This window comes from Cygnus atratus, chromosome Z (genome assembly GCF_013377495.2).
Source record: "Cygnus atratus isolate AKBS03 ecotype Queensland, Australia chromosome Z, CAtr_DNAZoo_HiC_assembly, whole genome shotgun sequence".
Taxonomy (NCBI): Eukaryota; Metazoa; Chordata; class Aves; order Anseriformes; family Anatidae; genus Cygnus; species Cygnus atratus.
In genome coordinates this window covers 76,397,139-76,411,580 of record NC_066396.1, presented here as the reverse complement: position 1 = coordinate 76,411,580, position 14,442 = coordinate 76,397,139, and the positions used below count along the sequence as shown (strand labels likewise).

General features: G+C 38.6%; 1 protein-coding gene across 2 annotated transcripts in view; it reads right to left on the bottom strand.

Moving 5' to 3' along the window:
* Nucleotides 1-14,442, bottom strand: part of ZFYVE16 (zinc finger FYVE-type containing 16) — a 35,094-nt gene that overhangs the window by 18,036 nt on the left and 2,616 nt on the right. For both annotated transcript variants that reach the window (XM_035567567.2, XM_035567568.2), the window contains exons 2-5: nt 7,854-7,961; nt 5,521-7,664; nt 1,367-1,463; nt 403-573 (exon numbers count right to left, since the gene is read on the bottom strand). In XM_035567567.2, coding sequence (XP_035423460.1) covers nt 403-573; nt 1,367-1,463; nt 5,521-7,664; nt 7,854-7,923 — 2,482 coding nt within the window. In that variant the 5' untranslated portion in view covers nt 7,924-7,961. The remainder of the gene's footprint in view (nt 1-402; nt 574-1,366; nt 1,464-5,520; nt 7,665-7,853; nt 7,962-14,442) is intronic.

Here is a 14,442-nt window from a genome sequence, read left to right as displayed (position 1 = left end):
CTAATCATTGCTCCCTAACTCTTCCCTTAAAAAGGTGGGGGGGGAATACTTTGTTTAGTGTAAAACTGGCAGTTGCAACACAAGCCAGAAATATCTTCAACTATATTAAAATGATAACAGTAATATCCGTACTGAAAAAGAAGTTACTGTATAAGCACATAGACAGTGAAAAAGAACAAACATCCACATTTCATAAATAGAGACGTAAGACATACTTGGTCAAGCTCATACATGGAGTCTGAACTAGGAGCTGTAAGCTTCTTCTAAATCCCAATTCACAGAATTTGTTTGAGTCTCAGAAGAAATATCAGTATACCAAGTATGTATTCATGATACAGTAAACAACTCTTTCCAAGCAGAACTTGAAAAAGAGTTACTTAAATTATACTATATTTAGCATACCTTCAATGCCAGGTTGTTTAAGCACTGAAATAGGTGACAATGCAGAGGATGAGGGAGTGTTAGCACTACCAGGTATCTGGGCTTCCTGCAAAGGTGCAGCAGAACACTCAGAGGAGACACTGGAGTTAGGAAGAGGACCAGTTGGACTCATCATCCTTTCAAATGCCTGTGCTAAAAACAAACAAACAAAGAACCAAACAACCACCAAACAAGAAGTGGTTAGTTTTTACAATTTTACAATTGAATAAATTTACTTTGAGGTATAATACTGATTTATTTATTTTTTTTGCCAAAACAGTGGACAATTTAGTTAGTTGTGAGAAGTGAATGCTCAAGCTATTGTACAGAAGAAAATCTGAACTGCTTGATTTTCAACCTCCCCATTTGCCTAATTCACTCCCAACATATAAAGAGACGTTCTCAAACAGCTTGTTATTGCTGCAGTGACTACAATGAACCATATAATCCCTGTACCTCAGTGCAGATGTATCACATTTATGAAGCCAAATTCCATTCAGGTGGTACATTTAAAAAAAAAAGTCTGGTATGCTTTCAACTTGTTATTTAAATATTATTAATAAGGATCTCAGTTTCGTCCGGCTATTTCCATAAAGCATCCACGCTTCACTTTCAGTTAAGAAAAAGTTAACCTATGATACAATTACAGTAATACTGTTCAGGTGCCTTCTAAGAAGATCGGGACAAAAAGCTACATGTTATTTGCCCATTTTATGTGACAACTAGCAGGGGTATGGCCTTTCAACAACTATAAAGCTCCTGTGGTGATCGGGGGAAGGTGGGGCAGAAATCTCTTTTCCTGGACTCCTGCCACAGATGACCCCAACTGAAGCAGGGAAGCTTCGCAAAAACCACAAAGTTAAAGAGATACTAGTTGTAAATATTCTCCTTTAATGATTACTGCAATTACTAAAAAAAAAAAAAAAACAAACAAAAAGCTCTTTACCTTTATTAATATCATCGTAACAGCCAATACAGACTCTTGCTTCCTTCTCCATGTACTGTAGTTTGCACTTTCGTTTGCAACAAGCACCACAAAAAACCTGAACAAGAAAGACTAAATTAAGCATTATGAGCAAAGCCCCACTATTTCCTGAGCTCAGTTCCTATTATTACTTGTTTTACTCAAACAGATGGAATAACACAAAGCATGCATAAAGCATTTTAGCACATGCATGTCATAACATGTTTCTGTGTTTAGAGAAGGGAAAGTACTAGAATAGACAGGTTTTCATTAGGAAGCTCAAAGCTCCACAGTTTGGTTCAGGCTGCAAAGTCTGCTTTTGATCAGGAGTTCCTACTCTACTTCCAAAAACTGCATCACAGTCTGTCCATAGTGGAAACTGAAAAAGGCTACATCCCATTGCTCTTCTGAAATACTCATCAATGAATGCTGTGCCATAGAACTGCTCTGCAACATTAACCAGGGTAACACCTTGGATATTGCACATCATCATTCTACTTTAAACAAAACGTACACCCGTCACTTTCTCAGGGGATCCTCATGTTCTGCAGAACCTTCTAACAGGGAAGATGGCCAAGTCATGCTAAGGAGTTGGATCAAAGCTCCACCCCCTCCCAAAGCTCAAGTTTAGCATCACGATTTCAGGTCCAGCATCTGCTGGAACTCTGCAAAGAGTCTGAAATGCTGCTTTGCACATTTCCATCAACTGCTTTCTCCATGGAAAGCTGCTGAAAGTGCAGTAATCCTTAAAAATAAATGAAAGAATTACTTAATAAATAAAAAATTAAGGTACAATAATATTCCAAGCAACTCTTGGTCTTGTATAAGAACTTCCAGGTATCTATGATGTTTTCTGAAACATTTTATTATATCCCCAATAGCCTACAGAACACTTGTCTTCCTTAGTATTATGGAACAGTTTAGTCTCAAATGGGAAATAAGGAGAGAACAGACTGTATTAGTAGCGTATTTCAGGGATACAGCTAGAACAGAGGAACAGAAAGATTCAGACATAGAAAGTGTCATCCCAGTATACTTTCTGATCCAGGTATGAAAAAGAGCAGCACATAAAGCTTGTTCCTGTGGATAGATCAAATTACATATAGCCAGGTACCCCCAGATTGACTAAAAATTTTATTTTATTTTATTTTTAGGACCATACCCTGAAGCATCTGGCATATAATTGCATAGTGATTAGAAAGCTCTTCCAAGAAATACATATTCAAGCCTAGGTCATGCAAGCCATCTCCCATGGAAGCTATCCATGATGCTATCTCCAAATCTTCAGAAAAAAAGGACTCAGGTATTGTTTGAAACCATGTCAGCAAAGATCCATTCCCAGACCATTCTTCTTGCAGCACTGATACCCGCACTACAACGAATCTAGGAGAATCCAAGCTACCTCTTCTACCTCTCAGACAACTACCCGAACCAAGGCTCAGTGCTTCCCAAACAACTTACTAATAATGCTGGCTCTGGAATTACGTTAGCTAAGGAGTCTCCACTACTCTGCCAGATAGAATTATGTTAGATGCCTTCTTGTTGCTAGCTCCCTTCAGCAAAGCACTTAAAGCTCATGCTTTGAAAGAACAGCTTACACTCTCGCACTTCAACAGGATATGGATATATATGTGTGTGTGTGTGTATATATATATATGTATATCTATCCTGTCTATTTTTAAGCATAGATTTGGGGCTGGGAGGGGTGGTAACTTTTTAGTCTGGACCATGCCATGAGATTGTACAATCCATTCAACAATTACATTTCTAATTTTTCTGCAAGTTCCCACAAATACCTGGTGCTTTTCCTGCTTTTACCTGATGTTCTGCCTATTGGAGCTTGCAAGTTTTCAAGAAGTCTTACTATTTTTAGCTATATACAGACTCTAGATTTCATATTAGCCTTTACAAAAAATAGTTTTTCAAACCTTGGTCTGACAGAAGCCTTCTATGCCTTATCACAGTTAAGTGGAGGCAACACTAAGTCTCCTGCTATTCCTAATTATCTCCAGGAAAGCAAAGTGGATTAAGGGGAAAAAAACAAACAGCAGTGACAGAGGAAAAAAATGGTTATTATAAGTTAACTCTTCAAGGAGGAAAAGCCACTGTAAACACAGTTACACCTGATCAGTGCAAGATAACCCCAAAAAAGAAACCATTCCAGTTGCTTCTGCATTAATGTCACAGGTAATTTATCTCAACTGAAAACACATGCTCAGTAAAGAAGTTAAGAATGTAACTGGAAAGGATTAATTGCTAATCAGCTGCAATCAACCTTAAGGCTTCACATGCTGAGCAGTGCAACCTTTGCGACTGCCATTCTCCTCTTACACTTGGTGCCACTGGCACCATCAACAGAGGAATCGACTTAATCCTCCTGCACAGGAGACAAGAGGTGGAGAACTAAGGGACAGGTAGTTCGGCAGGGCAAAAGTGGTGAAAATGAAGCTGCTGAGCAAAGAAATTGATTCTGGCTGCACTAGGAAGAAAAAACGTACCACAGCAATAAGCAAACAACTAAATAAAGGTGAGAAGTTGTTTGGCCTCACGTATGCCACCAGAAGACGGCTGGGATAACTGCCTCAAGCTCCCCTCCAGCACAGAAGCCAGAATTACCAAGTTCTGCCTTTTTCATTAATAAAGCTGTAGGACCATATGAAAAATATACAATTCTCTTCTGGGAGAGGTCAGAGAGGACAACTATGCACTTCTACCAGCTTCTTCTTAAGTCCAAGTGGAAGAAAACACAGCAACCCACAATGGACCCATGAGAAAGGTAAACTTTGTCTTTAAAGACAAGCGACAAAACCGTAAGCTATTGCATGCTCAGAAAAGCTATGACAGAGCTGCATAGCACACCATTATCTGTAACAGTTATGAGACTTCACCCATTCTCCCAATGCACATACATTGTGAAGCTCCCTTTAATTATGCTGTTCTTATGCCAAGACATCCTCCGTTAACGCACAGGATTAGCAACACTAGCAGCTGTTAGCTGTGAACAACAGCATGTACTGAAGGGTCCTCCTTCTCCAGAGGACGTGCAAGAAATCTCATGGCAAGCGTAAACAGCCAAATGACTGAAATGAAGCCTACTCTGAAGAACTGTATTTTAAAATGTTGCATAACTTCAGCAGGGTATACTGCCAACTACTTAAGTTCAATGACTTTTAGCTTGTCATGATGAAATCTTCATTTTCTTGGCATCAAACTGCTCACCTACCCTTTGCTGTACATTTACTGCAAGTAAATGGGGACTATGGTTTGAATACACAGCACCAGAAGCGGCATTCTGGGCAAAAAATAAAAAAAATAGCAAGCCTCTCTGAGTGTCTTTTAAAACTGAGGATGTAAGAAGTTAATAAATACTAGCCTTTGCAATACTTCCTCACCCATAAAGCCTGCAGAGGAACACTGAAAAACCAGTTCATTAGTACTATTAATATTTCAATTTATGCACAAGTACATAAGCCACATTAGCTCACAAGGAAATTTATTTTTGATTAAAAACAAGTTTTGACGTTATTTACTCCCTGCAGAGTATCGTTCTCTCAGCAGACGTAGCACACTTCTCCCTGCTCCCCTGCCCTCCCTGACAACTCCCTTGGAAATTTACACATACATTTAAGCACAGAGGACAGACTTAGACTATAAATCCTTTGCATGGCTACTGCTGGCACAGCTCCTCAAAGACACGATCCTTCCTGAGCCATGGATATTGTGAGCCATGGATTCACTTACTTGAATTCCGATGACCATCATCAGCACCTCCATTTTTAAAGCTTAAATACTTAAGAACTGGGCAAAAAAAAAGATTCATTGTAGTTATCACTATACAGTGCACATTGTCCCATCTTCCTTAAGAAGAACAGTCTAGCCAGTAATGGAAGATAAAATAGTAACTTTTCACTTACAACCCCATTATTAAAAAGTCTTTCAATAGACTTAAAAAGACTTAATATCAGTACTTGCCAACAATCTGTATCTCTGAATAAAAATTAAAACAGTCAAATAAAGAAAAACACTTAGAGCCCAGAAGAATTCTGTCCACATTCTTCACCTTTCATATTCTGGTTATCCCTAAATCAAAGTAAATTTACTTACAATGCCAAAGGACCCCCTCATCAATAACTTACTTTTCCACATGCACGACAGTGGTGTCGTCTTTTTGTAAAGGTGAACTTCACTTGACAGTTCATGCAGTTGGGTGCCTCTGAATCAGGGACCCACAACGGTTGTTTCTGTGAAAGAGCTGCAGGTGTTTTAACTGGTTCTGCACTTTCAGATGTTTGACTTCCTCCTGTTTCAGTGCTACTTTCCACAGCAGGTTCAGAATTTTTATCAAATTTAATGCTGGTGCTTGAGAGGGGAACTTCTGGGGTAACAGAATTCACTTCCTGGTTTTCTCTCTCAGGTACTTCTGTTTCATTCAGTTGTCTTTGACCAGCAGCTCCTTGCGGAAGGCCAAACAACTGCTTTGGTCTTGCACCTTCAGTGTGAAACTTCGAAACTAGTGCCTCGCTACCATTCTCAGTCACATCCTGAATATGAATCCCTTCTGTTGGAGATTCCAATTTATTGGCAGTAAGAGATACTTCGAGATTCCTATTAATGCTAGTTATATCTTCCAGTTTTGTCTGTGTATGTTCTTCAGCAACCTCTGTAAAATCTAGGTTCACGTTTGTTAAATGCATTTGTTCTGCATCAGCTTCCATTAAGTTACTGTCATTGTCTAAAGTCAAATTAGACTGATGACTTTGTCCATACAAGAATTCATCAAGCTCGGCATCACTTATTAGAGTATCACTTTTGATAATGCCCTCCTCAACAGAGAAGTCAGCCACAACTTGGCCAATACTTTCATTGTAATAGGAGTCTATACCAACACCATATGGCTCAGCTTCATATTCCTGAAAAGCAGAAGCAATATCTTTGATTTGCTCAGAATCACTGTCATCAATCGCATTCTCAGTATCACATCTCTCTCCACCGGCACTCTTTTCCACAACACTTTGGTTGATTTTAGGTAAATATTCTTCCTGTTCATGCAAGTCAGTCTCTTTCCAGGATTCACACGTAGAGACATCAGTTTTAGACTTCCCAGCATGAATAGTTAAACTGTCACTAATAACCTCCACCATTTCATTCTGAGGTAGAGGATTAACTTCTTCTGTTACAACTGATGAACCACGTTCAGATACAGACAGCGATGTCTGGACATCCTTGACTGATACACATGAAGGTGAAACACTGCTTAGTATTTCACTGCCAGCAAGTTCTTCACTATTTACATTCTCCTCTGTAACTTTCTCTTCTAAGGCTACTTTAGTCCCTGTTTGACATATGGAGCCTGGTAAAACACAACTTCCAGGTAATGTTGCATGGCTTTTGTGCAACTGAGGCCTCTTTGGCAGATCCGAAGGCATGGATTCATCTTTACTCTGATCTTTTGAGTCTTCATCTTCTAGGGCATTTCCTCCATACACCTCTTTGCTCACTGCAGAGCATGCACTTTCATCTTCTGGTTCACAAGACAATTTCCCATCTGCTGTCTCATCTTTGGGACTGTATACATTCGAACTCTGTGATGTTACAGAGACACATGCAGTATTAAGGCAAGCAGTTTGTTCTGGCTGATCAAACACCTCACTGCACTTTAAAGATTCTGTTCTGTGTGTATCACCGCATGGTTCTGAGATCATTGTTTTAGCAAAAACATCTGATTTTAAAGGCAATGGGCTACTCTCCTCTGTTTTAAGGTGTCCGGAATCTTGTAGCAATGAGTCCCCATCACACTGTTCTGTACTTGAAACACCACCGCTGCAACTTACTGATGACACACAAACAGGAATAGGTATGCAAGGTATGCCAAAGCCAATCAAACAGTCTTCACTGGGCTGGGAGTCATGTGGCTGCAACTTTTGATTATCTTCACTGGAACCTGCTGAATGAATCAAGTTACCTGTGTCATTAACAAGATCACACACAGGTATACTACACCTTCCTGGGGTGGAAGCCTGAATTTCTTTTGAGGAACTGCTGTCCACAGTGGACAAAAGATCAGGCCCAGCAACACTCTTCTCATTTTGTGATGGGTAATTCAGAATCCCTTCATTTGGTCCAGTATGGCTGACTAGAGAGATTTCTTCTGATGCCATACAAGCATCCTCATGCAGTCTGGGTGTTGGATATGCACGTTGTAAGCCATCCAAGTCTGAAGAAAATGAATGTTGTTTCGAGTCATATGGATTTTGAGGTGTTCTGTAGAAGTCACATTCATCTATTTTAAACAAAAAGAGATCAAAAGCAAAGTTTGTAAGACTCATGGGTTTCTATAGTGCACAACCCCAAAATCTCAACTACTCATTAATGCAAGCTTTTACTCGTTATATGTTACTTTCAAGTTCCACTGTAATAGTCATTTCGCTAGTATTGCTACACTGGAGAGGAAGGCAGTGGAGGTACTAACCTGTATTTTGTTCAAATTCATCAAGTAGCTTGTCCAAGTCACAGACTGCAGCTTTAAAATAACTGTCCATTCTAGTTACAGTTCTAGTGAAGCTTTATGCCTTTAAACCTAGAAAGAAAAATACAGCATTTCACTCACATTCTGCTATTCACAAAGTCAACCTGCTCTCATTATTTGAAAACAACTTCCAGGAGGTATACTTTTTCTCTTTTAATAAAATTTTCTCTATATAAACAAAATGCTGGTAAGAAGATGGATGCAATCTGTTAGCCTCTATCTATTCTACAGTATACTCAGTACACTATACACTACAAATTTCACCTCAAATCGGGAAATGGAGACTGACTTCTTAAATCCAAATGCATCTGAGTTCATACTCTGGCATTGTAACAGTGAGGAGATTTTAAACCAGCAAGAAGTCAGATCGTCTATCTCGACTCCCCTATACATTTTATACCACATGGTTCACAGGAAAAACAAAGACAAGATAGGCCAATGTTACCCTTGCAATACAAATGAATTGCATAAGTAAATGATGCCTACATAATCCCAGATAATTCATACTCTAAACTGCAGTAGGATGCAAAAAGAAGTTTCCATCTGCTAGTGGAAATGCCAATAAGAAAAAAAAGGAATTCCTGTAGGAAGTCAAGCTTGAATCTGAGCATGTGAACACAACCTTTAAAAAGAGATGGATTCTCTTAGTTCCCAACTTATCCAGCCACTCAACTGCAATTAACTCTCAGCTATGGTCAAATGTTTCAGTTAAAACTAAACACAAGCTAAAAACTAAAGTGTATCAGGGACTAGAAAGCTGATAAGCAGTTGAAGCATGGTGAGACAGTCATCTTAACACAGAGGTGCAGTGCATTTAGGCAGGTTGACGTCAGGACTCCTCCCCACAATGATCAATGCGTTGCCTTTAGTAGATCCTCCCCTGAAATTTTCCTCAAAGGCCAGGTGAAAAAAAAAAAATCCAGCATGGTAATTCATTTCATCTCCACCATACCCAAAATCCGTTAACTTTCTCTGAGACTCTGAGATCATTAAAAAAACAAAAAAATCTCATTTTAGATACTCGCCAACTCACTAGAAAGCTATTTGCTATTACATTCTACACTACAAAACATCCTGTTTCATTTCTTTAATGAAGATCTCCAGCCACTGAACGTTATGCCCTTTTGGTCACTCTAAGGAGCTTCCCAATTCCACATCTGTTCACGTCTGAATACCCATAATGCGCAATTACCTAGAACATATAATCAAGATGTCATTTACATTTCCCTCAAGTAAACCAAAGGGACTTGGATCGCTTAAGTCTCCCTTCCGCTGGAAACTAGGCCTGTGGAGGGCTGCCTTGTTATCCCTGCTGCTCTGATCAGCAAGCACACTTCAGCCTCTGTGCATTTGATGACTTCACACCCTACGCTATTCAGTAGACCATCTCTCCTCAGTGCTTAGAGACCAAGGAAACACTTAAATCCTCTTATCACTTACACCACCCTGCAGCTACTGGTCTAGATCCTATGCCCTACTAACTCCACAAAAGAACAAGTTTCCCTTCTCGTTGAATGGTTCAGATCTGTAATGTTCACCTACTACTCTACCAGTATGCATGTTACAAGAATAGTTTTTCAAAATAAGCTCTAGTTTAAGTACAGATCTGTAGAACACAAGATAGTTGAAATAAACAGTATGTCAGAACTTAATGCAGTACTTTGTTATTTTTTATATGGCACAATCTGAATATACTGATGTATCTGTATCCTCAGCCGTCACTCCCACAGCCTTCAGCAAACTGCATGATTAAGTCAAGTCTGACACAGCTGTATAATGAGCACTACAAATGCCAGCAAGTACATGTTTAATGCCATTTCTCTTACCAGTGAAAACTGTATTCAAATAAAAGTAACAATCGTCCCATTTCACAACCTCCTGAGAAGTGGAAGATCGATACTTGAAGCAGAAGTTATCCCAATTAAGAGCCTTACAACAGATTTTGGTGATTAATTAAAAGCAATTCTAGCATAGATACCACCCTTAAAAGATATGATAATGGAACACCAACAAAATTGCTGGTCAAAAAATTAGGAGAGATCATAGAAACTATAAATACTGAAGGATTATGAGAAAATGGGGGAATCAAGAGATACATAAAGCTGATTTAACACTCTGTAGGGATTTCTTACACGTCCTGACCATTCAGGTACAGCTGATGTTACAATCAATGGACCAGCAGCTGTGACCAAAAGGGGTGGTCACAGACCCCTCACCACTCCCCAAGTCTTTGCTCTGGCAACCACGATCACCTAATCCCACACGAAGCCAGATCAGACTGCTGAACAGACGAAGTCATGTACTTCGAGGGAGAACAGAGGGGACTTCTTGCTTGTTTCCCCACCAGAACAGGTCTCCAACATGAAACACGCTAACCTGGCACAAGGTCCTGGCAAGGATTTTTAAATCCTACTGCTTGACTCTTAATTCTCTACATAAAACACTGACTTACAGTCCTGTAAACTGAGCTCCCAATTTACAGTAATCACAATGTTAGTTATTTTAAAATCACCAAGTAGTAAAGCAATACAAAGAACTAATTGTCAATGAAATGGACATCTATCACCAATAAAGATGACTTAAAGACCTCCTCTGAAGTGAGTTACATTTTCCTACCTCAGTGACAACAGAAGCTTCTCCAAAAAAAACTTTGATATTTAAATATATATATATATTATAAATATTTAAATATATATATATATATATATGGGAGAAACAAGTCATTATTTCAACTAATTTCGTCTTGTACTTAAAAAGACTTCCAGATTATCCATAGCATTTTTCATTCTTAGAACATGACAAATCTTGAATTAAGTATACACACAGTATTTGATTACAATGCTAAATAATTAAGTAGAAGGATGTGTTTGCACTGTGCATTTCTGGCCCACTGACCTCTCTCAAAACAGAAAGAATCAAGGGCAAAGAACTGCAGAACTGAAATTTTATGTAATACAAACCACAACAGAGTTTAAGATACAGATGAAATCATTTCCATTAAAAATCTCAGAAGATCTACCATGATACATCACTCCATCCCAATAAAGTTGTCACATTTAGTTAATCCTACAGTTTTGAAATAAAATGATTCTGAGGTGATAAAGCTCTTTGAACAGCTGAAATAACTTTGAATAACTAGTATATTACTCGTTTTATTTTAACTACCCTTTCTTGAAGTGTTTCACAGATCTTCAGCTCTTCTAGAACAGCTCTCCAACACCTTCCCCCATCTCCCCTCCCTCATCTCCCCCAAATCAACGCAAAAACAGAGAAGACAACAGTAATTCCTTACCTTACTCATATCCCACCTCTCTGCTCTCAATACTTGTATCACCAGCAAACTGTAAAATCCTTCTGGTCTGAGATCTTTCTTTTAGGAATGAGACCAGGTTTTCTTTTTGGCTTGCTACAGCTGCCTACAGCCAGTCCCAATATTTACATTAAACAAGAAGTGAACTAGAAGCTCTGAGGTTCTAGTGATGTGTTTTTGCTAAATGGTTGCTTGCTTCCTCAAACGAAAGTAATTCACTTTGAACATACACTCAATTTCAAGAATTATACTTCTAACCGTCTCAAACCTGCAGCAGCACCACCATAGTTTTTAAAATAGGTAGAAAATTTTAGTTAAAGGTCCACCCCCACAAAAGCATAAAAAACCCAAATGACTGAGAAAGGAGAGGGAAGTGAGTATTTTGTATGGGCATGGAGAGAGCATGAAAGCAGACGAAGATGACTGCTGGACACTGCAGGTTTTAGAGGAACTGTTTTATAAACAACTTGCCCCTGTACCATTCCTTAAATCACTCCGGTTATGATTTGTTCAGTTACACGTTCTGCAGAGCAAGAACTGACCTGGCTGATTTAAACATTTTTAATTTATTTATCTTCTTAGTTATTTTTCATCCAAATGAGGTCCTTGCATAGACACATTAAAAAAAAAAACAAACATGCCACCATACCAGAAGGGGCAGTGCACAAACAGGAAGGAATTACTGCCAGGAAATAAAACAGATGGAAGCTTGATCTGTGTGTCTAACAGAGACCTTCAGGACAAGAGTCAATCCCCCCCTTGCTGCTGCCACCTCGTATGGACTTAAAGGCATGTACCTTCTGCTAAGTGCTGTCTTCTAGAGCTCTGAATGCTTTCACAAGATTGTCTCTAAGTGAGAGATTGATTGATTGTTTTAAGTAAACAATTAAAACACACCGTTCATAACTGTATCTGAGGTCTAATGGTACAGGGGGACACGCAACTCGAGCCTCTTACCGGCTCCATTTTGTATATTTTTTTCCAAAGTAGAAAGATTTAAGTTTTAAGCACTGTTTAAATCACTGTCTGCCAAAGATTTTATGCTTTCATCTTAAGTATTTATGTGCTAGGATACTGGAAGATATATACCACTTCTCCTCAAAACAGGAAAAAAAAAAAAGCATAAAAATGACTACAGTACAGCGTTAAACAGTTAGTTTCTAATGCTAGAAATCAGCTTAAAGAGCAAGCTTTATTTCAGAAAGACAAGTTTAGACTGGAGAACGTAGCTATGATTGAATTGGTTAACTTAGTTTATAGACCAGTTTTAGAGTCTTTTCTTTCACAGACGACTGTATTAAACTGAGCCAATTACATCTATTTCCTTACGAGTTTTACTGTCTACCTTATGACTGAAGGACATGGCCAGATAACAAGAGAAGCCTTGCAGTGCTCACTTACTACTTACTTCTTCAGCCAGAAATATACAAAAGACAACTTTCAAATTCTACACATTCTGAACCACTGCAGATCATCAACTCTCATCACACCATTTGTCCTTATATATGTCTCACTTAATGGATGGACAATCTCACCAAAGAACAGATCACTGAAGATCTCACCTATCACCAGGGCTTCCAAGTACATGGCTTGGCAAAAGTACATTTTATTCCAGCCAACAGCCTTCGTTTTGTTGATTATCCTTTAGCTTCAAGACAGAAAAACAGTTTTCCTTAATATTTTACAAAAAGGCACACCAAGACAACTCTTGCCACTTCTCTAGGTAAATGTTTGGTTTGTTTTTAAACAAGCTTGCTGCCAGTCTTTCAGCTTTCAAAGCTTTTTCTTATGCCATAATTACAGGATAAGCTTTCTTTATTATCTTACCCAAGTTTATTTAGTGGACGATTAACAACAAAACTGCTAAAACAGGCAGTATTCATCATGGTGAACTCAGGAAGTCAGTATCCCAAACAGCCAACATGAACAGTATTAGAGTGTTATTCTGTGGTAATCTCTGGAGCAACTGAACAGTCAGTACTGAGCACACATCGGCATCTGGTCAGACACCCTTCTTTACCTGCAAGTTTAAAGTGAACAAATGGAAACAGTGCAGGTTTGCTTATGTTATTTGCCCAATCAGAGCAGGCTTGGTCCCTGGTAAACTCCTAACACTGCACTTTACATTGCACAAAGAGTGTATCTTAAGAAATGGAGGCAATTATTTTACTAAATAAAAAATGTCACCCAAGAGAAGCAAATAATGTCATCTAGATGACCATGCAACAAGTGTGTCAATATATTAAAAAAATATTTAAAAAAAAGGTATCTTCATTTATAACCTTATAAATCACTTCTAATATAATAGGCACATATTCCAGTGTGCAAAAAGCACTTAGTGTTAGGGAATTCTAAGTGCACTCCTATTTAAGTGAGAACATAATACGTTTGCCATTTTTCAGTTATTCTCTATCCTAGCAATCTATGTTGTAGTTTATCAAAGACAGTGTCTCTAAATGCACAAAGTTAGTAGTTTTCCGTTATAATTTGCGCAGTAAAATTTATAAATGCATTATTATTTACTAACCAATTCTGTCTGATGACGAGCAGTCTTTTGATATTTAAAAATCCCTAAAAAACAGTTTTTGTAGTGCTTGATATATGTAGGCTTTTATATTACCATTACTTTATATATTACCAGAGCTCAATCTACTCACAACCCATCATCCCTGCAGAATCCAGGCCTGCTAAAGTGGATTAGGTTTGGAGATAATGAAACACACATACACACACACACAGAGGTCTTCATTCCTGAAAATTAGCCTCTCATTAAGACCGCTATTGCGGTCATCAGGAAAGTTTTTTTGCTCACTGCAAAGCTGCATTATTTCAACTCCATCAATGTGCTTGCTCATTATACTTAAGAGTGACCAGAAACTAGACGCTTGAGGCTCTACAGAGAAAAAAAACAACAAACCAAAACAACAAAACTAAACCACACCAAAAACCTAAGGGTACAACTACCCGTGGAGCTCATCAGCAATCAACATAACTGACCCAAAGCTTTGAGAAAAGCTTAAGTGGTGTCAGATAAAAAATAAAATGATTCTTGCTGACCAATGCAACATATTATCCAACCAAAAAAGCGCAGGAGCTGCTGAAACTGCAAATTTACTGGCTGAATCAGGGAATGAACATAAAAGTTACAGAAGTTTTCAGACACCTAAGAGAAAGCCGACATGGCACACTGCAAAACACTACTGCAAGGCAGTCCTTGCCTGA